Source organism: Mesoplodon bidens (assembly GCF_964165515.1).
Source record: "Mesoplodon bidens genome assembly, chromosome: 10".
NCBI lineage: Eukaryota > Metazoa > Chordata > Mammalia > Artiodactyla > Ziphiidae > Mesoplodon > Mesoplodon bidens.
The window spans coordinates 41,843,892-41,869,013 of NC_138172.1; the positions used below are offsets into that span (position 1 = coordinate 41,843,892).

At 51.4% G+C, this 25,122-nt stretch overlaps 1 protein-coding gene across 2 annotated transcripts in view; it reads left to right on the top strand.

Moving 5' to 3' along the window:
• The window catches only part of FYCO1 (FYVE and coiled-coil domain autophagy adaptor 1), a 318,269-nt gene that overhangs the window by 20,349 nt on the left and 272,798 nt on the right, over positions 1-25,122 (top strand). For both annotated transcript variants that reach the window (XR_014016895.1, XM_081246581.1), the window contains exons 6-14: positions 2,685-2,828; positions 6,059-6,149; positions 7,106-9,505; positions 10,564-10,656; positions 11,358-11,476; positions 13,883-14,050; positions 16,006-16,155; positions 16,918-17,129; positions 18,537-18,681. Coding sequence is in view for 1 of the 2 variants with exons in the window: in XM_081246581.1 (XP_081102707.1) it covers positions 2,685-2,828; positions 6,059-6,149; positions 7,106-9,505; positions 10,564-10,656; positions 11,358-11,476; positions 13,883-14,050; positions 16,006-16,155; positions 16,918-17,129; positions 18,537-18,681 (3,522 nt within the window). In the remaining variant the exon portion in view is untranslated. The remainder of the gene's footprint in view (positions 1-2,684; positions 2,829-6,058; positions 6,150-7,105; positions 9,506-10,563; positions 10,657-11,357; positions 11,477-13,882; positions 14,051-16,005; positions 16,156-16,917; positions 17,130-18,536; positions 18,682-25,122) is intronic.

Here is a 25,122-nt window from a genome sequence, read left to right on the forward strand (position 1 = left end):
CCACCCAGGAGGAGCAGAGGGCATTTGCCCCTCCCACTTGAGTCCAGGAAGCCCGCTGGGCTCCCAGGTGAGGTCCCCTGCCCTCTGAGACCAGGGGTGGGGAGCACGCCTGGGCCCCTTCTGTTCCTTGAGCCTAAGCCACACCCCAACAGCCCCCAGGGTGTCTTCCAGCCCTGTGGGTCCTGAGGATTGGCCCCACCCACCACCCAAACCTCACCCTTGCTTAGACCCCACCCTCCACAAGCAAGGCCTTTTCCCCCACTTTTTAAATTTTTTATTTATTTTTTTTTCTTTTCCCTCCTCCTCTTTTTTACTATTGTGGTACTAATGTACCGTCCGGTTGTTGATTCATCTATAGTTTTATTTTTATATTCTCCCTAACATATCTGTTAGTTTCCTAGTCTAATTTTATTTTTTACTTTGCTATTGTTGTATGCTTCTTTCTTTTCCTGCTGCCCCAGGCAGCTTGCGGGATCTTGGTTCACAAGCCCAGGGTTGGGCCAAAGCTCCTGCGGTGGGAGCTCCAAGTCTGAACCATTGGACTAACAGAACCTCAGACCCCAGGGAATATTCTTTGGAGTGAGGTCTCACGGAGCTCCTCATCTCAGCACCAAGACCCAGCTCTACCTAATAGCCTACAAACCCTAGTGTTAGAAGCCTCAGGCCAAACAACCAGTAAGACAGGAGCACAATCCCACTCATTTAAAAAAAAAAAAAAAATGAGACTGCAAAAAAATATGTCACAAATGAAGGAGCAAAGCAAAAACCTACAAGACCAAATAAATGAAGAGGAAAATGGACTTGAGGACATGGGGTGGGAGGGTGAAGCTGGGGCAAAGTGAGAGTAGCATCGACATATATACACTATCGAATGTAAAATCGTTGGCTGGTGGGAAGAAGCAGCGTAGCACAGGGAGACTGGCTCGGTGCTTTGCGATGACCTAGAGGGGTGGGATAGGGGGGATAGGGAGGATGGGAGGGAGGCTCAAGAGGGAAGGGATATGGGGACACGTGTATGCATATGGCTGATTTGCTTTGTTGTGCAACAGAAACTAACACAGTATTGTGAAGCAATTATACTCCAGTAAAGATCTATTTTTAAAAAAGTATATGAGAACATGATTTGATAAAGGATAGGATTATGTGTATTTTTCTTTTTAAATGATTGTTTTTGCAGTGAACAATTTTTCAGCACTTCTCAGCATGTATTAAAGTGTATAACGTCTCTGAAACAAGTTCAGAAGACTTCAAATAAATGTGATAAACTAAACAATAATAATGACAACCACAGCAGCAGTGCCTGTCTGTGTCACACCCTGGCACAAGCAGGGGCCTCCACCTGTCATCCTCCTCTCCCCTTCCCTACCACAGTCCTTGGCGCACATTGGGCAGGTAGCACTGAGCTTTCACAGGTGAGGAAAGTGAGGCTCAGAGAGGCCAAATGCCTTTCTCTGGGCCCCACTGATGCTGAGGCGCAAAGCAGGAGCTTGGGTCTAGGTCTCTGAACTCCTAATGCCAGGTAGTTTCCTCTGGTGGATGGCAGGTCCTTGGTGCTGGCACTAATGGGCAGACCCCACTGGTCACCCTGGACCAGTGGGTTGCAGCCTTGGCCTCTCATCAGAATCACCTGTGGGGTTTTTAACACCAGCAAGCCTGGGGCCTCACCTGAGACACTGAGTCAACGCCCGCCCCATGGGTCTGGGCTCCCTGGAGATTGTGATGAGTGACCAGACGGGGAGCCTTTGAGCCCCTAGTGCTGAAGCCTCAGCAGGAGGAGAAGGAGGAGGGAGAGGTGGGGTTGAACGTGTAAGGCGGGGAGAGGGTGTCAGATTAGGAGCCGCAGATCAGCTGCCAATCAGCTGAACCTCTGGCTCGCCCGGCACCCCTTTTCCAGCTCTGCCTCCCCTCTACCTCTGGAGTGTTCTTCCAGTTAATTAAAAGAAATACTTCTGAATAAAAGAAAAACCATTGGGGGTTAAGATTGATTTTCATAAATGTGTATTGCTCTTGCATGTGCCGGGCTTTGTGAATGCATGTGAGTTGAGAACCTTTGCACATTTGATTTGAAGGTTATTTTGTTGTGATGTGTGGCGAAAACTGTCATAAACAGCTTGACTTCCAGTGTATTCCAGTTCACGGATATCAGCCGAGCAGCTCATTAAACTCATCAGTGTTGTCTTTTTAATTCTTATTGCTTCACGTGAAGTGAAACAACTACCACTTCAAAATGGAGATGTTTTGTTCCTTGGCTTTTATGTAGGTGTCTGGACAGAAATTAGCAGTGAGTTCAATGTCCTGTATTGAGTTCTCTGGAAGGGATAGAAGATAAGATTTTCTTTTAAAAAAGAAGTGTTCTTTCCCCTACAACTGCCCTTTCTTGGACAGCAATTCAGATTTAAGGTTTCTCGCATTCATTTGGAAATAGGTATGATATAAATAATAAACAAATACGCATCTAATTCACTTCAGTAATTTCCCTGAAGAAGAGCAAACTTATTTGAGAGTTACGTGCTCCTACAGTGAAAATCAAATTGGGGTGTATGTGTATGTGTCTGTCTTTAATTAATTTAGTAATCTGAGTTGGAATTTGAGGAGCCAGAGCCTTACTGGGAGGACTGATTAAATGCACTCTTCCCTTTCTTTATGTGCTCCTGTACTTGACCCCTTTTTGTGTTTCCCTGCAGTGACTGGTACTACGCAAGGAGCCCCTTTCTGAAGCCAAAGCTGAGCTCTGACATTGTGGGCCAACTCTACGAGCTGACCGACATCCAGTTTGACCTGGCATCGAGGGGCTATGACTTGGATGCTGCCTGGCCGACATTTGCCCGGTACCTTGAAGAATTAACTGCTTGGTTGAAAAGAGGAGAAAGAGATGCTTGAAGTTTTGAAGCTTGCCACCAGTCTACTCAAAGCAGTTTTGCTTGTGCAGTAAATTACCTGTAGCTTTGCAACTCTTATGCTTGCTAATTTTATAGACTTGGTTGAATCGTGACTAGCGATAGCATCTGGAGGCTCCAACCTTAAACTAACCTAACTGGCCAGGTGGCGTGAGTCAGTGGAGACACATATGTGAAACCCAAGGTTTTCAGATGTGTTAAGGGACTTGGTGTGGGAGCGAGGGGGGAGCAGTGGGCTATTCCCCAGTGTGTTCTCATAGATACAGTTATCATGGAGGCCAGCAAGAGAGGGAGCGAAGGCTCGTCCGTGTAAGGGTTGCTGGAAAGGTTGCTTTGCTGTGTTTTCTTTTCCTACACCAGTACGGCACTCACACACTGTCCAACTGCATCCTCACAGCCGTTCCAGGAGCAAGGTGCTGAGGAAACAGGCTCAGAGAGTGGAGGGACTTGCCCAGAGTCACACAGCTGGCAGGCAGCAGGGCCAGGGCCAGGGTACTAGACTTGAGTTAAACTCAAGTCCAGCATTCTTTGTTTTGTTTTGCTTTCTGTTAATAGGGTGGTGTTTTTGTTTTTGTTTTTGTTTTTCCAATTTTTGTATTTCTTATTAGGGAATTCTTTCCATGGAGGAAAAAATACTGACTATAATGGAACCCAATTGCCAATCACCAGGATTTAAGAGCTAACATTTTTTCCATATTTACTTCGTGTCATTTTTAGAACTGTTCAATTTTAAAATCATTTCAGACTTACAGAAAAGTTGTAAAAATAGTACACAGTACTCATTCACTTCACTTCCCCAGTTATCAGTATTTTACTACAAACGTTTTAATCATTCTTTCTCTCTCTCTTTCTTTTTTTTTTTCCGGCCGTGCCACGTGGCATGTGGGATCTTAGTTCCCCGACCAGGGATTGAACCTGCGCCTCCTACAGTGGAAGCGTGGAGTCTTAACCACTGGACCGCCAGGGAATTTCTTATCATTCTTTATCTTTATGTAAACATGTTGGTTTATTTCCTGCATCATTTGAGAATAAGTTACAGACCTGATTCCCCTTTATTCCTAAGTACTTCATCGTGTATTTCCTAAAATCAGGGACATCCTTTCCTAAAGTTGGGGACATGTATATAACCTCAGTACAATTGTTAAGATCACAGAACATTGATACAGTACTGCTGTCTAATCTACAGACTGTGTTCAAATTTTAAGAATTATGCCAGACATGTCTCTTATAATCCAGGATCACATGTCAGTGAATTGTTGGGTCTCTCTAGTCCTTGTTCATTTGGAACAGTTTCTCCTCTTTGCACAGACAGTTTTGAAAAGTACAGGCCAGTTATTTTGTAAAACGTTCCTTAATTTGAGTTTGTCTAGTGTCTTCTCATTGTTGGATTCAGATTAAGCATTTTTGGCAGAAATACCCCAGGTGTTGTGGCCTCAGCACATTGTACCCGGAGACACAGGATGTTGGTTTGTTTCACTACTTGCAAGGTTAACCATGATCATTTGGTTAAGGTGGTGTTAACCAGGTTTCTCCTAAAGTTACTGTTTCTCTGTTTGTAGTTAATATGTATCTTATCGGAAGACATTTTGAGACTAGGTTTTTATCCTGTTTCTTTTAAATCTCCCTCCTGTTAGTTTTAGCATCCGGTAAATCTTTCCTGAATCAGTTACTATCATGGTTACCAGAGTGATTTTCTGACTCCGTCATTCCGTCTATACTAATAGTTGGCATTCTATTGTAAGAAAGATCTTTTCCTTCTTCCCCATCTATTTATTCATTTATAGCAGTATTGACTCGTGGATTCTTATTTTATTCAATAGGTTATACTCTGTCACTGTAATTATTTTAAACCTTAAGGTGCTTTATATTTGGCCAAAGTCCCTTCAGGCTGATTCTTGTGGGATTTTTTTGTTATGTCTGATACCTTTTTTTTTTAAGAAATAAAATATTATAGATCCAAATAAAGCCCCACCCCGCGGCCATCCTTTCTCCTTTTCTCCCTTTCTAGAAGTAATTACAACCCTGTAGTTGATGCATGTCATTCCCAAATATTTTTGTGTTTCACTACATGTGCCTGTAAATATTACGTATATATAGTTGTATTTTATATATTTTTTTTAAATTTGCTACATTGATTGAATCATGAGATGGGTATACTTTTGCAGGTTGCTTTTTTCATTCCACATTGTTTTTGAGATTTTTATCTGTGTTTGTACAGGGAGTTCTATAGATGTGGAGTAGGGCTGGCAAACCACGGCCCACAGGGCCGTGTGTAACACACCTTCATTTACCTATTGTCTGTGGCTGCTTTCATGCTACAGTGGCAGAGTTGAATTGTGACAGAGCCCGTAAGGCTTGCAAACCGAAAATATTCACTATCTGGCCCTTTACAAAAAAGATTGCCAACCTGTGGCATAGAGTATTCCATTGTGTGGGTAAACAGTTTATCTGTTTCCCTAGTGATGTGGAGTTAGAAAGGTTCTGCTTTTTCCACCATGACAGTGCTGCCAAGAGCATCCCCACACGTCACCTTACGCACATATGTGACTGTCTTTCAGGTAGATACTGAGAAGTGCAGTTGTTGGGTTGTGGAGACTAACAAGGTTTAAAATGCAATAATTGTAGATTAAGGAGAAGATTCTGGTCGTTAAGTAAAAGTGTGTTTCGTTTGCAATGACTAGTGCCATCAAATAGAACTTTCTGCAGTGAGGGAAATGTCTGGTGTGAACCAGAAGAGGTCTTCCAGCCACATTACTCGTGTAACATAATGTAAAGCAGTGACCTCAAGGCCTGAAGCACAGCATGACCTTTATTTACCAGATTGACTGTTCCTGGTTCCTCCCTGGTAGACAAGTTATGGCTGGCATCGAAGGTTCTAGGAAAACTTAAAGGAAAAACGGGGAAATACTGTGTTCACTTCGTTCTTTTTTGGCAGTGAAGAGCAAAGCCATCATGCTTAGACTTCAACAGTGGGGTCCAGCTGCTACGACCAACTTGAATGTGTGCTTTGGTGGAAATGTTGGATTTTGCCTTCTTACTGGACCTGGGAGGGCACTGCCGCTACCATCACTTGGTTGCCTAGTGACAACCAAGGCCTCCCCGAGTGTGTGTGTGTGTGTTCCCTGCTCTGATGCAGGCATGTCTGTTTTGCGGCCCCACAGGAGGACCCTGGGCACTGGCTCTTCTGCTTACCTATGGAGACCCCCCAGCCGAAGCTCCAGCATGAGCAGTTTGGTGAGCAGCTACCTGCAGGTAATGCCAAGAAGGCTGGGGACTCCCTCTCTGTCATGTCAACCAGGGCATGTTCTTGCCCCTCCCAGCTCAGGGGGATGTTCTCAGATGCCTGGTGTTCCAACCCGAGCGATATAACCCCTCAGTCCTACCCACTGTTTCCTCGAGTCCAGGTTTTTACAACCAAAAGGAATTTAGGCCTTTTAAAAAATAAATTCTTTTAAAAGCTTTTTAAAGTGTTTCAGAAGAAGTGGTTTGGCACTGTGATTAAAAGTGGCAAGGTCAAATCCTGACTGTCACTCGCCCCCTGTGTGACCCTGGGAAGGTGACTTACCCTGTCGAAACTTGAGCTCTCTCATCTGTAAAATCTCATACCAGCCTGTAAGGTGGTTGTAGGGAGTAAATGAGGGCACACACACACAGTGCTTAAGGACTTGGCACAGGCTAGTGCTCAGCAAACATTAGTGCGTCAGGTCAGTTTCATTAATTTTGTTAGAAATGTGAATGTATCGTATAGTTTAATGGGAAAGAACACTGAAATTAATCAGCAAAGCAAAATAAGACTAATCAGTATAAGAAGCATTAAGAGTAGCATTTTTACCCAATTTTGTGATTTAATTGCAACAGAAATTGTGGGTACGGTGCAACGGGTAAGCAGTAGTTTACATATAACATCATTTCTCTAAGACCAGCATCCATTATGTTACCAAAGCTACAGGAGGCTGAATGGGAAACGCAAGTTCTGAGTCTCAGTGGAGCTCACATGTGTGGCGTTGCATCATATTTTAGGATGTACTGACCTCCTCTGGCATATGCTTTGAGCAAAGGGGTTCCAGTCCTTTGAATAGCTCGATAGACTAACCTTAGGTCATGTAATTGCTGTATTTTTACTTCTGTTCTCATTAACTTCTAAAGTTTTGCCAAGCAGCCATGTAGCTTCATCCCCAAGCCACTTGTTTTTCGCGTTTCCTCCCCAGACTCAGGAGATGGGCTCCCACCTTGACCTGAGCAACCCCTTAAACCATGAGGCACTGGAGGGCTTTGACGAGTTGCGGCTGGAGCTGGACCAGTTGGAGGTGCGGGAGAAGCAGCTGAAGGAGCAGATGCAGCAGCGGGAAAGAGAGAACCAGGAGCTGAGGGCGGCCATCAGCCTGCATGGAGAGCAGCTGCAGGCAGAGAGAGAGAGGGGCCGCGCTGCCGCCGAGGACAACCTTCGCCTCGCCGGCGTGGTGGCCACGCTCCAGGAGCAGTGGGAAGTCACCCAGGCCACACAGAACACCGTGAAGGAGCTGCAGATGTGCCTGCAGGCCCTGGAGCTGGGGGCCTCGGAGAAGGAGGAGGATTACCGCTCAGCCCTGCGGCAGCTGGAGTCCCTACTGCAACCCCTGGCTCGGGAGCTCGAGGCCACACGTGACGCCCTGGGCAGGAAGGACCAGCGCTCAGCTGATGTCCCAGACCAGCTGGGTGCAGCCGAGCAGAAGGCTGACATGGCACTGGACGCCAAGGGGCTACAAAAGCGCATCCCCAGTGACTCGCCCCTGGAGACTCAGGAGCTGGGGGAGAAGCTCCTGGAAAGGGAGAGCACCTGGGTCCAGGAGCTCAGCAGGCAGCAGAGCACCCAGCTGGAGCAGCTGGCCAAAGAGCTGCAGCTGAAGGAGGAGGCCCGGGCCAGCCTGGTGGAGGAGATGGCCCCTCTCCGGGAAGAGCTTTCCAGGAAGGGGCAGGAGGCAGCCCAGCTCCAGCATCAGCTGCAGGAGTCGTTGGCCCACTTGAGCTCCCTGGAGGAAGAGCTCGCGGAGGGGAGACGGGAGGAGCAGCGGCGGCAGGAGGAGAAGGGGCTGCTGGAGCAGGAGGCCAGGTCCCTGACGCGGCAGCTGCAGCTCCTGGAGACCCAGCTGGCCCAGGTGAGCCAGCACGTGAGTGACCTGGAGGAGCAGAAGAAGCAGCTCATCCAGGACAAAGACCACCTCAGCCAGAGGGTGGGGACGCTGGAGCGACTTGCTGCGCAGTCAGGCCCAGATCTGCCCGTGGCGGCGGCGGAGCACGAGGCTCTGAGCAACCCCCTGCAGCAGGCCTGTGAGAAGCTGGAGGAGGAACAGAGGGGCCTGTCGGAGGGACAGGTGGCCGATCCCAAGATGCAAGGGGCCGGCCAGGAGAAGAAGCTCCAGCAGGCCAACAGGGAGCTGGAGAAGGAGCTGCAGAATGTGGTGGAGCGCAACCAGCTGTTGGAGGGTAAGCTTCAGGCCCTGCAGGCTGATTACCAAGCACTGCAGCAGCGGGAGGCGGCCATCCAGGGCTCCCTGGCCTCCCTGCAGTCAGAGCAGGCCAGCATCCGGCACATGGGAGACCAGATGGAGGCAAGCCTCCTGGCTGTGAAGAAGGCCAAGGAGACCATGAGGGCCCATGTGGCTGAGAAGGAGGCTGCCCTGCAAAGCAAGGAGGCCGAATGCCAACAGCTGCGGGAGCAGGCGGAGCAGTGCCGGCAGCTAGCGGAGGCCCGGGCTGGGGAGGTCAGGGCACTTGAGGACCGGTGCCGCCAGCAGACCCAGCTGATCGAGACCCTCACGGCAGACAAAAGCCAACAGGGGTTCAGCCCACCTCAAGACCACGCGTCCCAGGAGCTAGCAGCCCAGCTGGCCCTGTCTCAGGCACAGCTGGAGAGCCATCAGGGGGAGGCCCAGAGACTGCAGGCTGGGGTGCTGGACCTCCAGGCCAAGCTGCAGGCAGCCTTGGGTGACCGGGAGAAGGTGCAGAGCCAGCTGAGCGTGGCCGAGGCCGCTCTGCGGGAGCACAAGGCCCTCGTGCAGCAACTGAAGGAGCAGAACAAAGCCCTCACCAGGGCCCACGTCCAGGAGCTGCTGCAGTGCTCGGAGCGTGAAGGGGCGCTGCAGGAGGAGAGGGCCGGAGAGGCCCAGCGGAGGGAGGAGCTCCAAGTAGTGTGGGAGGAGCTGTCCCAGGCAACGGGCAGCTCCGAGGAGGCGCAGCTAGAACCTGCTGAGCTGCAGGAGCAGCCGCACCAGGCCAACACGGATATGGCCGAGCTCGACATCCAGGTCTGTGCGCTGACCACGGAGAAAGAGCCGCTGGAGGGGGCGCTGGCCCGCACCATGCAGGAGCTCCAGGATGCCAAAGAGGCAGCCTCCAAGGAGCAGGAGGGCCTGAAACGCCAAGTGGCAGGGCTGTGGCAAGAGAAGGAGAGCTTGCAGGGGAAGCTGAAGGCAGCTGAGGAGGCAGCTGGCTCACTGCCTGGCCTGCAGGCCCAGCTGGCCCAGGCCGAGCAGCAGGCCCAGAGCATCCGGGAGACTGCACGCCAGGAGCTTGACACCCTCAAGTTCCAGCTGAGCACCGAGATCATGGACTACCAGAGCAGACTTAAGGTAACCCTCACCGTGACCATCTGAGCTGCACCTGTCTCCTGCGGCAGGGCCTGGTGGGTCCATGAGTGGTTGGGATGCACCTTCGGCCAGGTGGCACATGAGGGCCCAGGAATGTCCTGGGGGCCCAGGCCAACATGGTCTCATCCTGGTGTCATAGCTCACAGCATCCTTCTCCCTGCAGGAACATGTTAGGGACACAGCATTGGAGAGGGATGCCTTAACCCAGACGTCTAAATTTAAGGCCATTACAGACAAGTTTGGCCCACACAGAGTTTTTTTTAACTTAGTAGCCAACATTTCAAGAGCAGGGTGTTTATAGATTCAGTTCTTGGACTTCTTTTGAAATCTCGGGAGTTCCTGAAGCCTGTGCTCTCGTCCCTGTGGGGCAGCAGTCAGCAGCAGCTGGGTGGGGACTGCCCGCCTGAAGGAACAGTTCATCCTCTGCTATTCTCCTTGCACTCATTTATGTTCTCGTCCGGCCCCTTTTGGCATGCGAGTTCCTGACTGCCTCGAGGCCTGTCCCTGGATTCTGTGTCCCTTCAGGTGGCTCCTGAGAGCAGAGCAGTTGTAGGAAACCAACTCAATTCATTTTCACAGAGCCCTTGGGATAGACAAGCTTATGAGAACAGCGTTTACCATGTGTCTTGAACTGCAGAGAAGAAGGGTTAAGAGTGAGGACACAGGCAGACATCTACGGGGCTTTGGCTTCTGATGTGTCTCTTTGCTTCTGGGTCTGTGCACTCAGACCACTCCTGACCTCTCTCTTAGGCAACTATTGCGTTCCCACAGATGTGCCTCCCACCTTGTGTCACCCCACCCCTTGCAGTTCCGTGTGGCTCATACTCCACCCTTCCCTTGGCAGAAATGAAATTCTAAGTTTGGGGGCCAAGCTAAGTCTCTTGTCTTGACGGGATTGTGTTACCAGGGAAGCCCAAAGTTTATTGAGTTTGGGAGAAAAAGAGAGAGGTAGCTTGTTTTTACCCATTTTGGGGGAATGGGGCTGAGGGAGTCTCAGAACAAGGACCCCACTTTTCTGATCCCTTTCTCATCCTCTCCAGACCTCCAGTGAAGAATGCAGGAGCCTCAGGGGCCAGTTGGAGGAGCAAGGTCGGCAGCTACAGGCCGCCGAGGAGGCTGTGGGGAAGCTGAAGGTAAGCCTGGCCCCTGAGGCCCAGGGGAGGTGCTCCTGTGAGCGCTGAGCAGCGGCCGGCCCATCGTTCACCTGGTCATTCCACTCCCAGGGTGTGGGCCTGTCGAGGAAGGGGATGTGGCTTGGCTTTCATTGGACCATCAGAGAGGCCTCCCTGCAGGAGTTCCAGTGCCCTGGCTAAAGCTGCCGTCAGCTCACCTTTGTAGACAACCTGAGTCTGTGTCGTGGCTCTTCCACTCCCTGGACACCTGGTTAGAGCTGTCAAGTGTGTTTTTCACCACCCCTGTGTCTTAAGGAAAGGAAATAAGTCATCCCCCTCTGCAGATGTTCTCCAAGTCAATGTTGCTGACGTGAGCCAGAGCAGGGGTGGGACTGAAACCCGTCTTCAGGGCAGTGACTTTTTTCAGTGACTCCTGTACACTGCCACCCCACCTCTACCCCCACCCCAGAGATTCTGATATCTGCTGCCCCACCAGCCACCACAACCGGTTGCAGCTGATGTTTGAGGGACATAATTACAAATGGGAGTCTGTCATACTCCACACACATACTAGTTCATGGTCTCTTGAACTTAAAAACAGACAAAAGCCCCTCCTGTTAGAAGTGCGCCAACCAGATGGGGTGGGGAGCATGCCAGTCACTTGATGGCATCTTGCATGGGCTTCTGCAACCGAGCATCTTCTCCCTGCTGTCCTGTGCCAGGCTGCCCAGGCTGATGCGGCGGAGAAGCTGAGCTGCACCAGCAAGCACCTTGCCGAGTGCGAGGCCGCCATGCTGAGAAAGGATGAGGAGGGGGCCGCCCTGCGCCAAGACTTGGACAGGTTAGTTACACGGTCCACCCACACGGCCAGTGGGAGAGTCCTCAAGGGAGGGGGTGTTTGGTACAGTCATTTAGAAAGTCAACCACTCATATCAGGTTAAAGAAGCCCTTTTGCAAGAAAAGCCACAGACTCATAAAGTGCTTATGTCAGAAGCATGCCACAGAGAACCTTGGCAATCTGCCTGTCACAAGCCTATAGACGGCTGCAGAGACCCTTTCTCTTAATTCCACTGTCTTATCTCTAGCAGGACATATTTCAGTTCAGTAACTTCATGCTTTGGTAAAACTAAAATGAAATAAAAGCTGGGAGATAATCATGGTACTACTAACAGCAAACATTTAAGTAATGCCTAAAATGTGGCAGGTACCGTTTTAAATACTTGGTATTTATTTGCCCATTTAATCCTCCTAATGGTCCTGTGAGGATGGTATTATTATTTATCCCATTTCATAGATGAGGAAAACAAGGCTCAGAGGAGTGAAGTCACTTGCCCAGGGTCACACAGTGTGTAAGTGGCGATGGCAGGATTGGAATTCAGAACATTTGACTCCAGAGTCTTTGTCTCAACAACTACCCTAAAAAATATATAGACAGATAGTTTTGTGTTTTGTTTTGTTTTATTTTAGGGTACTGGTGTGAGAGTATTGTGTGTGCATGTTTTCCCCCCTGTGTTTTGACTTGAGTTCCTCATTTCCTCTATGAAATGAGAGGCTGCGGGGTTAGGTGTGAGGTTCTCGCAAGCTCATCTGAGAGTGAGTGAGCGAGCCAGGGAGCAGGATCGGCTTGTCTTCCTGGAGACTCTGGTGCTGTGTCTGTGGAGAGCACATCGTGCTGTCGCCCTTTCATCATAATTTTTTTTTAACCTTAAAGTATGGCCCTACCTGTGTCCAACCCCGAGACCTCTTCATCTTCAGGCTTGGGGGCCACCCGGAGTTGTGAGCATCATCAGCCTACTGTCTGGTGATAGGGCCAAACTGGTCCCACAGGGGATGCTGGGACCTGATTGCATGTGTGCTCCCAGCAAAAGCAGACACACCAAATTCTCCCGAGGCTTTAACTTTTCCACCCATCTCCTGCCATCTGCTTCTAGGCCTGGGCCCAGGCTCAGTGGGAGATCCAGACCACGCTGGATGTTTAGTAACCTCAATGTACATTTCTTCTCATCTGACTCTTCTCAGCTGACTCCTTACAGAGTTTGAATCCTATAGGACTCTGGCTGCCCTTAGCCAGGTGGTGTTCATGTGACAATTTAAGTAGAACCTCCAAAGTTGGTGGCATTTTTTTTAATGCTATAACTCTGTGGTTGTGTGTGTGTGTGTGTGTACCCGAGATCATTTTGGAGGACAGTGTCTAGTAAACAACAACCTCCTGACAACTTTATACTGGACATGGAAAGGCTGGATTAGATACAGATTAATTAGCCTTGCACAGCCCTCTGGTTTTTTTTGTTTGTTGGTTGGTTGGTTGGTTTGTTTGCGGTACGTGGGCCTCTCACTGTTGCGGCCTCTCCCATTGCGGAGCACAGGCTCTGGACACACAGGCCCAGGGGCCATGGCTCACGGGCCCAGCCGCTCCGCGGCACGTGGGATCCTCCCAGACCGGGGCACGAACCCGTGTCCCCTGCATCGGCAGGCGGACTCTCAACCACTGCGCCACCAGGGAAGCCCAGCCCTCTGTTTTAATGGAGCTGTTATGAATGCCTTGCTTTATAAGGCATCCTTGGAAAACCACTGCCTTAGGGGACAGGTGAGCTGAAAGAGAAGTGGGCAAGGGCGGGAAGACCGTGGTTCAGCCGGCCCCTCTGCTGCAGCTTGAGGCTCCGAAGCACCCAGAACAGGATTCCTTAGGCCTCAGGGTTGTCAGGTTGAACGCCTCGCAGTGTAGATTGAGTACCTGCTGTGTGCCCCATGCCAAGCCCCATGTGTAGAGTCCCAAAGACACATGGAAGATAGGCGCTCCTCTGTGTGGTCATCTCCAGGAAGCTACGCCTCTGCTCTTTCTCTCCTGGCTCCTTTTTCCTCTTGTGTATACCGCCATCACCAGCCCATGTACTTAACCCACTGGGCTCCTGTCAAAACCTCAGTCTCTGCCCAGGAACCAAGTGGTGCAGAGTTTGACGCACCTGGGGTGCTCCTAGTGACCTGAGGTCAACCTCCTCTCCCAAATGTCCCTTGTATTTGTTGTGAGGGGTGGTGGTGTGTGAAGAGTTTGGGTGTGTGAGGGAAGTTTTGAAGGCTTAAGAGAGTGTACAGCCTGTGAGTGGGGTAGTGCCAAGGGGCTCCCTCCCATGAAGGGGAAAGACTGGTAGGGCAGCAGGAGCCCCCATTAGAGGCCTGGGTTAGCCCAGAGGCACGGGGGAAGCTGGAAGTAGTGGGTAATAAGGAAAACTGACTACTCCTCCACCAGGACCCAGAAGGAACTTGAAAAAGCCACGACAAAGATCCAGGAGTATTACAACAGACTCTGCCAGGAGGCGACAGACAGGGAGAAGAATGACCAGAAGATGCTTGCTGACCTGGATGACCTGAACAGAACCAAGAAGTACCTGGAGGAGCGGCTGATAGAGCTGCTCAGGTGAGTGTCAAACAAGGGGCCAGGGGCTGCCCCCAAGCTTGGCTTTTCTTTAAAGAAATGCAACTGTTCTTGAAAGGACTCTTCGAGGGAAATGGGCCCCTGTCTGCTTGTGTTGTGTTGTAAGCGCCCACACACGTGAACAGGGTCTGCTCAGGCCCTTGGCAGCCTTGCACCTGGTCCGTGTTCTCTTATTGCTATGCTAACTGTTTTCAAAATCTCCATGTGCTCAGCCACAAGAGTGACAATCAAAGATGTTTAATATCCTCAGGGACTTCTCCATTCCCGTGTCCCTCTCCCATGAGCCCTTTTCTCCTTCTCCTCCGTCCCACTCTCCCCAGCACCTGGGCCCCCAAACTCCAGTGCCTGCAGGTAGCAGACAGTGATGTAAATGTGTGAACCGGGCCAGGACGGGGGCTCTGAGAAACAGGAGGACATGAGCTGCCCTGCTCTTGCTGACTGTTGCCCCACAGGCATCGAGTCCAGGGTTGCCAAGTCACCTTACTTCTTAAGAGAAGGTGGAAATCTGGATTTTTATGTGAAATTGGCCTGACTTTTAAATGTTGACAAGTCATTCAAAAAGTTTTTAAAGGTTTTTGTATGGAATTATTATTATTTTTTTGGCTGCGCCTGACTGCTTGTGGGATCTTAGTTCCCCAACCAGGGATCAAACCCACGCCCCCTGCAGTGGAAACGCGGAGTCTTAACTGCTGGACCTCCAGGGAAGTCCTGGAAATTTTCAAAAATATAAAAATAGGATAGCAAAATGCACTGCTGTGTACCTGTCACCCAGCTTCAACATTATTCAGCTCATGACCAGTCTTGTATCATCCAAGAGTCCTACCCATTTCCCCCACCTCCTCAGATTATTCGGAAGCAAATCCCAGACATCCTGTCATCTCATCCACAAGTATTTTGATACATACCTCTCCAACACAAGGACTCTATTTTAAACAACCACAGCATCATTACCGTGCTTGAAAATTAACTAATTCCCAATATCATCAAGTGTCTAGTCTAGTTTGAAATTTTTCTAATTGCTTTATCATTTTTTCTAATCAGGATCTATATTAGATCTATATATTGCATGGTGATATGTTTCTTAGATCTCTCTTACTTAGTCATGGTTCCCCCACCATCTCTCTCTTTTTTTTTCCTTTGCAGTTTACTTTTAAAGAAAGTAGGCCATTCACCTGGTAGAGTTTCCCATAGCCTGGACTTTGCTGATTGCATGCTCATGGTGTCACTTAACATGTTCTTCCATCCTCTGTGTTTCCTATAGCCCCCAAAATTAACAGCAGTTTTAAGGAAGGCTTTATACACATCTTCCCTGATGCATCAGGCACATTCAGATGCTGCCAGAGCCTCCTGAAAAGCGTGCCACTTTTTTCAGTGTGCTTGCTTCCTGTAGTGGCTGTGCTGTCTCTCTAAGGAGTGGAGGAGGTCAACATCCCATCGGATTTTCAGGCTGGAAAAGCTTGACTCTCCTCCATTAATTGTTACTTAAACCATAAAAACATGAAGGATTCCGAGCACATTTAAGATTTGGGTTCTTGGGCTCACAGCACACAGACGGTCATGTAATCATGGCAGCACGTGACAGCTTAAACTCCCAGTGGCCACATGCACTGTCATTTAGACATCTGAGCAGCTGGTGACACTTGTCAGTGCCAGCAGGTCTTTGCAGTTGCCAGAGCCTTTTATGGACATCGCAGGCCCCCCTGTACCTTCACACGTGTGGTGTCAGATGAGGACTTACACGTTGGGAGGCTCCTGCTGAGTCTGGGACTGGTGTGGGGTGACAGAGGTGACCTAGACTGGGGGGTTAATTCCAAGGTAAAAGTGAATTCTCCTTGTGTTTTGGGAAATTCGGAAGCAGTCTTTTGAAATGAACCAGAGATAATTCTATTGTTTTCATGGATTCTTTCTTCTGTTTTTCTAATGTGGCTTTTTCCCAGGGACAAGGATGCTCTCTGGCAGAAGTCAGATGCCCTGGAATTTCAACAGAAGCTCAGTGCTGAGGAGAGGTGGCTGGGGGAAACGGAGGCAAATTACTGCTTTGACTGCAAGCGGGAGTTCAGCTGGATGGTGCGGCGACACCACTGCAGGTCAGCAGGCGGCTTGCGGGCAGGGCCCAGCACTAGAGCAGACGCCTCTGAACGAGGACTCCGTGGCAGGCGTTGGCACCTCAGCCAACTGTCTAGGAAGAGCACGTTGTCTCTTAGTTTCGAGGGAACCAGTTGAGGAGGGTATGTTAGGCAGGGTCTCAGCAGGACACTCAGGGATCCCCGAAAGGGAAGAGAGTTTAATACAGGGGGTGTAGGCAGAGTTAGGGGGACCCACAGGGATGTAGAGCTCCCAGAGACCCAACCTCTGGCCCTCTCTTGGCCTGCGGGGGTCAGAGGGGAAACGAAACCCAAAGAGAGCAGGGGCTGAGGCTTCACCAGAGGAACACAGAGCAAAGACCCCCCGCCCCCCAGGGCCCAAAGAAGGGCAGGCAGGAATGAATCTTGGGTTGGGATGGGGACAGATGGAGAACGGTCAGCACAGGGGGATGGGGTCTGTGGTCTCTTAGAGCCCAGCCCCCGAGGCCTAGAATGCACACCTGCATCGTTGCGTCAGGGAAGGGGGCTCGGCCTGCCTCCCAGGACCCTAGGAAGTAAAAGTGTCTCCCATCAGGCTTACCAAGATGGCTTTCTCGGAATCTTATGAGATAGGCCTTCAGGCCCCACTCTAGAGTGGGGGCAGAGCCAGGTCTGACGAGCCATGTGGCATCCAGAGCCCAGAACAGAGCCCGGCTCCGGTGCCGAGCAGGTCACTTGAGACCTCTAGTGCAGCGTCCTCAGGGCCTGTGCCTTTGTCGTCCCCAGGATATGCGGCCACATCTTCTGTTACTACTGCTGCAACAACTACGCTGTGAGCAAGCACAGCGGCAAGAAGGAGCGCTGCTGCCAGGCCTGCTTCCAGAAGCTGAGCGAGGGCCCCGGGTCCCCCGACAGCACCAGCTCGGGCACCAGCCAGGGAGAGCCCAGCCCCGCCCGGTCACCAGCCCAGGCCACACCCCAGGCCACCGGAGGCCAAGGTCAGGCTCCGCCACTGCCCTCGGTGTTCTCCAGGTGCTACCCTCACCGCTACCGCACTGTGGCTGCTTAGCTGGAACATGCTTAGTTCAGTGTTTTCCAAACTTAGGCACTAAAAAGGTAGTACCACCAATCTGAGACTTTCTTTTTGATGTAATTAGGATTGAAGGAGAATTGAAAAGGGAATAACTTTCTCCTGATATGATTCAGTGTTATTTAACGTGGTATCTGTTTACTTCTCAACTCACATACCAACAGTGGACCCACAGCTTTGGAAAACGCTGTCTCCCAGGGCCCCAGCCCCATATCCAGCCCTCTCTTTCAGGGTAACCAAAGGCCAGGAGTTGAGTGTGGAAACGAGCACATCCTTCCCTGTCTCCTTGTAGCTCACATTCTCTCTCGGCGGCCAGGAAGGATATATTCTCCTTCATGTCCTCTCACTCAGCTCAGTAAAAGGAAGCGGGATTTGGTTCCTGCTGCTTCTGCTCAGCACAACCTCGCAGACCAGCCCAGGCTGCCCTCTCAGGACTGGACTGTGGGTGTCTATTCTAAAGCATGGCCTGTCCCAGGAGCCATGCAGCAGGGCCTGCTGGGAACTTGTAACTCCCCTGAACTGTTCTTCTTGCTGAATCTTCCCCTCGCCTGGCTCACTAGTGGGTGTTCCAGTGACGACAGAGGGTGGCATGGTGCCAGCATGCTGAGGTTGCTTGTTTTGATTTCTGACATTTCCTGTCTCCTCTGTCTGTCTGTCTTACTTTCTGTCTTTTCTTCTTTCGTCTCAGGCCTGCCATCACGTTTTCCATCACATGCAAGAGACTGCTTGTTGGCAGGGTGGGGGGTGACTAGCACAGCAGCATCGCACAGCATCCTTCCTACTGGGTAGCCTGCAAAGTTGGGCACAAGTCCCCTGGTCAGAAGCACAATGGCTGCTGTGCAGAGGGAGGTTCTTTTCCACCCCCCAGTGGATTAAGGTGGAAATGCAGGTCAGACAGAATCCTCCTCTCAGAGAGGCATGAGTGAGGTCTGTGTCTGCTGGAGCAAGGATTCAGCAGCACAGAAGTATGATTACCTTTTTGTTAGGTTCTTTCCTGATAAGGTTTTGATAGGTTTTTTTCCTTCTAAATAAAGGGCCTCAGAGAACACGTAAGAGCTTAAAACCTCTCCACACCGCTGCCTAAGGGACTTCAGAGAAATCTCTTACATGGTGCATTCAGTTTCATCTGTAGTCCCCTCATCTTCTTTTCTGGAACATCCCAAGAGCCATTTCTCTCCATCTGGACAGAGTAGCTGTCGGTTGAGTGAGCACTTAGAGTGTGTCCTGGTGGCTCATCCCACATAGCTGCACTCCCTCCCTGTACTGTCCATGACTGTGCATTTCTCTTCTCTCCCGACCTGCCTCTGCACCCCAGGTGCTAACACAGACTGCCGGCCGCCAGACGATGCCGTGTTTGACATCATCACAGATGAGGAGTTATGCCAGATACAGGAGTCCGGCTCCTCCTTGCCTGAAACACCCACCGAAACTGATTCTCTTGACCCAAACGTGGCTGAACAGTGAGTAGACATCACCTCCATTTCCTGAGTGCTCATTAAGTGCCTGGCCTTGTGGTTTCTTATCAAAGGATTAGGAGAGCTTGGAAGCAGGATTGGCTGTCTTTGCTTAAGGGAAGGTGCCTGCGAACAGTGCTCGGGGCAGGGTGCCCTTGAGGAGCACCAGGGCTCGAGGAGTAGTCAGTGTTGAGCCTTGTCAGAGAGTTCCTGGGCGTGTCTGTCAGCGGTCCCCCTGATTTCAGCATCTCCAGGAAGGCCTCTCTTGGCTTAGGCAACTGTATTAATCTGCTCAGGCCGCCATAACAAAATACCATAGACCAGGTGACTTAAACAACAGAAATCTATTTTCTCACAGTTCTGGGAGTCCAAGGCCAAGGTATCGGCAGGTTTGGTTTCCTGAGGCCTCTCCTTGGCTTGCAGAGAGCTGCCAACTTCCTGTCTCTTCACATGGTCATGCCCGCTATGCATGTGCCACCCATGTCTCTCTGTGTTCTAATCTTTTCTCCTTATAAGGACACCAGTCAGGTTGGATTAGGGCTCACCTTATTGGCCTCATTTTAACTAACGTAATTCTTTTAGGTCTTATCTCCAAAAACAGTCACATTCTTAGATACTGGGCGTTAAGACATCAACATATGAATTTAAGGGGGGGGACACAATTCAGCCCATAAGAGCAACATTTGCTGGGCTGCTGTAGCCATGCTCAGAGTAACGCACTGCTCTTTAAAAACCGTGTTCATCTTTTGGAACCACTCATCAGGCTTGGTAATGGTGCCACAAGATTAATTTCTGTTGTCTCAAGTAGATGTTTCTCTCAGAAGTCCTCTTTTTTTTTTGGCTGCGCCATGCAGCATGCAGGATCTTAGCTCCCTAAGCAGGGGATCGAACCCGTGCCCCCTGCAGTGGAAGTGGGGAGTCTTAACCACTGGACTGCCAGGGACGTCCACCCCAAAGTTCTAAAAGCAATAAAAATATAACCAAGTTTGTTACCCAGTGCTTTGTGGAACCCTAGGGACTTTCCCCTCCCCCAGCCCATGCCTGCCCCATCACCAGTATCTTGTGCTGCTCTTAATCAGTGACCCAGACCCAACCAAATGTTCCCGATGCCGCAGATGGACAGCATCAGGCACAGGGGTGTCCTTTAGTACCGGCTCTCCATCGGCCCTCTCATTTTTCTGGGCCAGCTCTTTTCCAACAAGGCCTGTGAAGAGAGTTCTGCAATGGCTAATTTCTAAATATATGAAATAACTGCACAAAGTGCCATTGTATTAAAGTGTCAAGAGTTTAAGCCAGGGGACCCTTGGGGAAAGTCAGGTTCCCCTACATGGCAGCCTTGCTTGGTGTATCTCAGCCCCTGGTGTCTGGCTTAACTGCGGTTCCTGCAGCAAAGCACTGCCTGTTTGGAAGCTCAAGGGAGAATTGACATGGCTCCTGTGTCCAGACGTTCATTGACTCACTTTCCATCCAGTTAGGGAGTTTTGTGATGCTCTTGCCAACTTGTATTGAGATCTCTGTTCCTCAATTCCGGCCCAGAATTCAGAGGAAGGACTGTCAGATTTATCATCCAGGATTTCTGCTGCATGGGAGGAGATGCACCTAATCTTCGGAAGGTTCTCAGCACAGGAGATTTTAGGCTCAAGTGTATGTCTCCATACTCTTCTGTTCTCTTGCTTGAGGGTGACTGACCTTGCCTCGTGGATAAAGCCAGCCCCATCACCCAACCCAAGAAAGCCTCTGCCCACTGTGACCATGGGCCCTTTCTTTTCCTTCTGAAGCCTTTCCTGGCTGCGTGAGCCTGCAGCGTTCTCCCCAACCCCCATGGTTCAGTGGTCCCCAGGGCACGTTCTGTTGCATTTGCACTAAGCCATACTCATGCCGTCGTCACCTGGCAACTCTTCACTGACTGTGCCTCAGCTGCTGGCCAGGTGGGTAGGTGGGTAGGGGGTCCGGGGAGCAGGACCGGAAGCTCAGGGCCTGGGAGGATGGCCTTGGGCTGTCACCTGCATGAGAAAGTGCCACCCTGCAGCTCCCTCTTCCCTTCACCTTTCACCTTCCCCTTTCTCAGTAGGAACAAAAGCAGAAGGTCTTCTGACCGCTGACAAATAAGTGTGTTTTTGGTCATGGGAAATCAGGAAGCGGTCCAAGGAAAGGAAACTGCCAGCATGCTGGCCTGTGGTCTCCAAGGGAGACGCAGGGCTAATGGATGGACCTGCAGTCCCCATGCATCATCTGTTTGGGTGAAGGGCCAGCCCTCCAAGTCAGTTCAGGGCCTGCCTTGTCTCACACCTTCCTTGTGAGTTAGCCAAAGACAGACCCCCGTGTCTCTGGTGGCTTTTTCTTCCTAAGCTTAGGACCAATCAAAACCACCAGGAGTCTGAGAAACTCAGACGGGTTTGGTGGGGTGGGGGGGTGAGGGGTTGGTATAGAGCCTGGGTTTGTGAGTGCATCCCTGCCAAGACACTGAGAGAAATCAGCAAGTCCAAAGGAAGAAGTGGTCCAGGAGGGGTTAAAGGCTGTGAAATCCCTGATGTGGGGGGAAGGAGGCTGCCTGGAGGCAGTGTCTGTCGAGCACTTTCCCTGTGTAGCAGCTTTTGCACGTGACCTCACTTAGTCCCTGCCCAACCCTTCAAAGAGTAGGGATTATGGCCCCCATTTTACAGGTCAAGGTACTGAAGCTCAGGAGGCCAGGTAACTTGCTCAGGGTCAGGAGGCTATAAGTGTCAGCATTAAGCTTTGTGCCCAGAACCCCTCCCTCCGGTCCACAGGCCCGAGATTCATTTTGAAGAGTACAGCCCTCTTCTCCTGGTCCCGTTTCCCTGTCTTCACATCAAACACCTGCCCACCTTCCCTGCCTCTTTGTCCACTCCTCCCCACCACACACACGCATTCTCGGGACACAGTTGTCTGCTTTGGCCCTCCTGGCCGTGATGGGACAGGAACAGGTCCCAGAATCCAGGCTCTCGGGGAGACCTGGCAGGATCCCGCAGATCCCTAAGCAGTCTCCCAGAGGCCCCTGCACGTGGCTTAGGAGCACAGCCCACCTCAGGTGGAGGGCCGATATTCTCCAGAACCCTGCAGGTGTGCACACCCCTCCCAACAGTGACCCAGGCCCATCCTCAGCCGTCTCCCTGACCAGGTGCCCAGCTCTTCTCAGGACTGAGGCAGGTAGAGGAGGAAAGAAACTCTGTCCTCCAGCAACAGGCCTGGCCTTGGGTCCCTTGGCCTCTGCTCTGCTTCGAGCAGCCATTCCCTCCTCCAGGCCCGGCCTCCCTTCTCAAGCAGACCGTGCCCATGAGGAGTTTGAGGTCCAGAGTCAGACACTCCTGGTCTGCTGCCTCCAGGTTCCCTGGCTTTGAGCACCGCAGGCCCCGAACTCAGTTCCCTCCCTCGTACAGAAGAGACAGGGACGGCACCTCTAGGGTTGTTAGGAGGATCAGATGGAAATGATGTGGAAGGCCTTCCATGGAATTGTGTGGTTTTGGTGATGTCTTCCCTGAGCTGTGAGGTCAAGGGCCACACCGTGGTGTCTACTGCCACGGGCCCTGGTTCCTTACATCTCGTAGCTCAGTTGTGTTCGCCAACGAAAATCCCGCCAGATGCCCAGATGATACTGAGCTCAGACTCATGCACAGGGACTGTCCCTGACCCACAGAGCATCTTTGCCAGTACTTGCTTTAGAACAGGTGCTCTGTGGTCAGAGTGCTTCAGGGATCTGTGGCAGGTTTATCACCAACCAGGAGATACAATACCTGGTATCTCAAACCGAGAACAGGATATGTTGATAACAGTTAAGCTTAGAAAGCCACCTTGTGCTTGGGTTAACCTAGCATCTCCGCCTTCAGACAAGTACAGAGTTGTCAGGTACCCCGGGCCATCTTAGCCAACATTTGGGGGAAGAGAAAAAGGTTATTCACCGGGGTTCCAGCCCTAGCTCTGCTGTGTGAGCTTTGGCAGGTAGTAATGTCTCTGAACTAGTTTCCTCATCTGGAAAACAGGGATGATAAGTACCAGGCGTCCTACCAAATGGCACTGGGAGTTACCGTGGACCACAAAGGACTGGGCCTGTGGAAGGGGTCTGCGCTGAGAGAACAAGCCTAGAGCCAGCGCCCCGGCCACTCCTGGGCCCTGTGCTCTTTGCTGCGCCTCCACCCCTCCAGTACGGGCAGCTTCTGTTTTTTCTCTCCTGCAGCACCATTTCCTCAGTCCAGAATGCTCACTGAGAATCCCGGGCTTCTGGCTCCAGGTAGCCCCTGGAATCAGGTTCATCCTGTGTTCACCACATCTCGGACAGTGTGGCCGTCATGGCCTCTAACCGCCCCGCCCCCAGCCTGTAAGTGCAGGGAACCTGGTGGGGGAGGAGACCCTGAGGCCGCACGTGAGGCCAACTGGACTCACCCAGGGTCCACACCCAGCCTGACCCCCTCCCGCCAGCTTCCCCCACACCCCAGGCTGCTTACGTCAAGCACTGGTGCGTGGGAGCAGAGCGGAGAGCCAAGGGGAGAAAGGCGGGTCTGAGCTTGTGCTCCATGGGGCTGTCTCGTGGATGAGTGAAGTCGAGAGTGAAAGCCTTGTTTGGGCTGTGCCCGCGTCTGTTGCCCGTAATGGTGTGTACCCAGGAGGGGTTTGGGAAAAAGATCTCTACTCCCAAGTGTGAGCAGGTGAGGGCCCAGAGAGTAGGGCCAACGAGGGACGGGGGAGGCAGAGAAGGTGAAAGAAGATTGAGCTGCTGTGCTTTTCCTCAGGACAGGCAGGCAGGTTCTCCTAAGCTGTGGAAGGGCCAGTGCAAAACCTTTTTGCAAGGAGCCTGGAGAGAGGGCATATAATAGGCCTGGGATGGGGCACGGCCTGATGGGTGCCTGGTCTCCTTTGACTCAGCCAGGCAGGCACCGTTCGGGGAGAACCCAGTGGTCCCAGCAGCCGCCCCTCTGTTGCTGTGACCAGCAGCCCCCAGCGTGGCTTGGAGTGCACTGTCCGTGCCTCACAGCGCTCCTGGAAGGAGGGCCGTTGTCATCTCGGGGTGTGGATGGTGAAACGGGCTTGAGGAGGCCGCGTGGCTTGTCCCAGGATGGACAGATGTGGAGCTCTCCCCGGGGCAGTGACAGAGTCACCCCAGAGCCCTGCTTTTCCCATCCCACCACACTGCTTTCCTCCGTGGGGACACATGGAGAGGCCGCAGGGACCCTGGCTCCCCGACTCTTCACTCCTTCCTTCCCAGTTAGGGCCTCTGTCTCTTGTTCTGGGACATTGTTGGGGAGGCCAGGGGCTCGTGGCCCCTCTACCAGGAGTGCTCGACATTAAGGTGACAGCACAGAGGAGGGTGACCAAAACTCCCCCTCTGAAGCCAACGTAAACAACTTGAAAGTCAGCCTTGTCACCATGAAAAGGGCAGGTTTTGGTGTTTGCGGAGCACTGGGTAGTCCATGCGGCCTGAGCACAGTAAAGCCGCTCTCCCCGTGGGTGCATTTAGGCACGTGTATGAAACGGTCGGTGGCCCTGTGGGCCCTGCAAGGCCGGCCTGTGCACAGCTGGACTGTGCCGTGCACCTCTGGAAGGCATGAAGCCGACCCTCCCACGCCCCGCCAGGACACAGAGAAAGGCAGGCGGCTAACGTTTTTGTGGCTGGTTCTTTTTTTTTTTTTTTTTTTTTTGCAGTACACGGGCCTCTCACTGTTGTGGCCTCTCCCGTTGCGGAGTACAGGCTCAGCGGCCATGGCTCACGGGCCCAGCCACTCCGCAGCATGTGGGATCCTCCTGGACCGGGGCACGAACCTGTGTCCTCTGCATCGGCAGGCGGACCCTCAACCACTGCACCACCAGGGAAGCCCTGTGGCTGGTTCTTGAGAGAATAACAACTACCGCCATTTTGGGGACCTTCCTCCCACAAATGCAAACCGTGCTAAGTGTTTGTGTGCACCCTCTCCAGTCCTCGCATGCCTGCCCTGAGAGGTGGTACTGTTATGGTACACGTTTCACCAAAGCGGAAGTGATTAAGAGATTACCAGCTGGTCTTACCCACTCGTGATTCGGGTCTGTCCAAGCTGCGAAACCTCACTGTTCGGCCCTTTCTGGCCCACCTCCCTGAGCTCTCTTCTTAGCTGTTGTCAACAGGTTCTTCATATTTCAGTGAGCAATTTTGTGACATGTGAGCCAAAAAGGCCCTTTAAGCCTGTGGAGCAGGTTGCTGGGATCTAATAAACATGCACAAACAAGCGACTGACATTTAAAACTCTGCCTCATCCTGTGACCACATCTCAGAGGTAACAAATGCACTTCTTGTTCTGGGCAGGAGGTTGAAGCCACAGTTGTTATCATTAGTGTATTGATAGAGCAGTGCCCTGAAAGTTGACAGTTTTAACTTATTTCCTGTGCTCTGAGCCCACAAGTGATCATTTTCGGTATATTCAGGAATACCACAGTAAGGTGGAATGTGCCTAAGGATAAAAG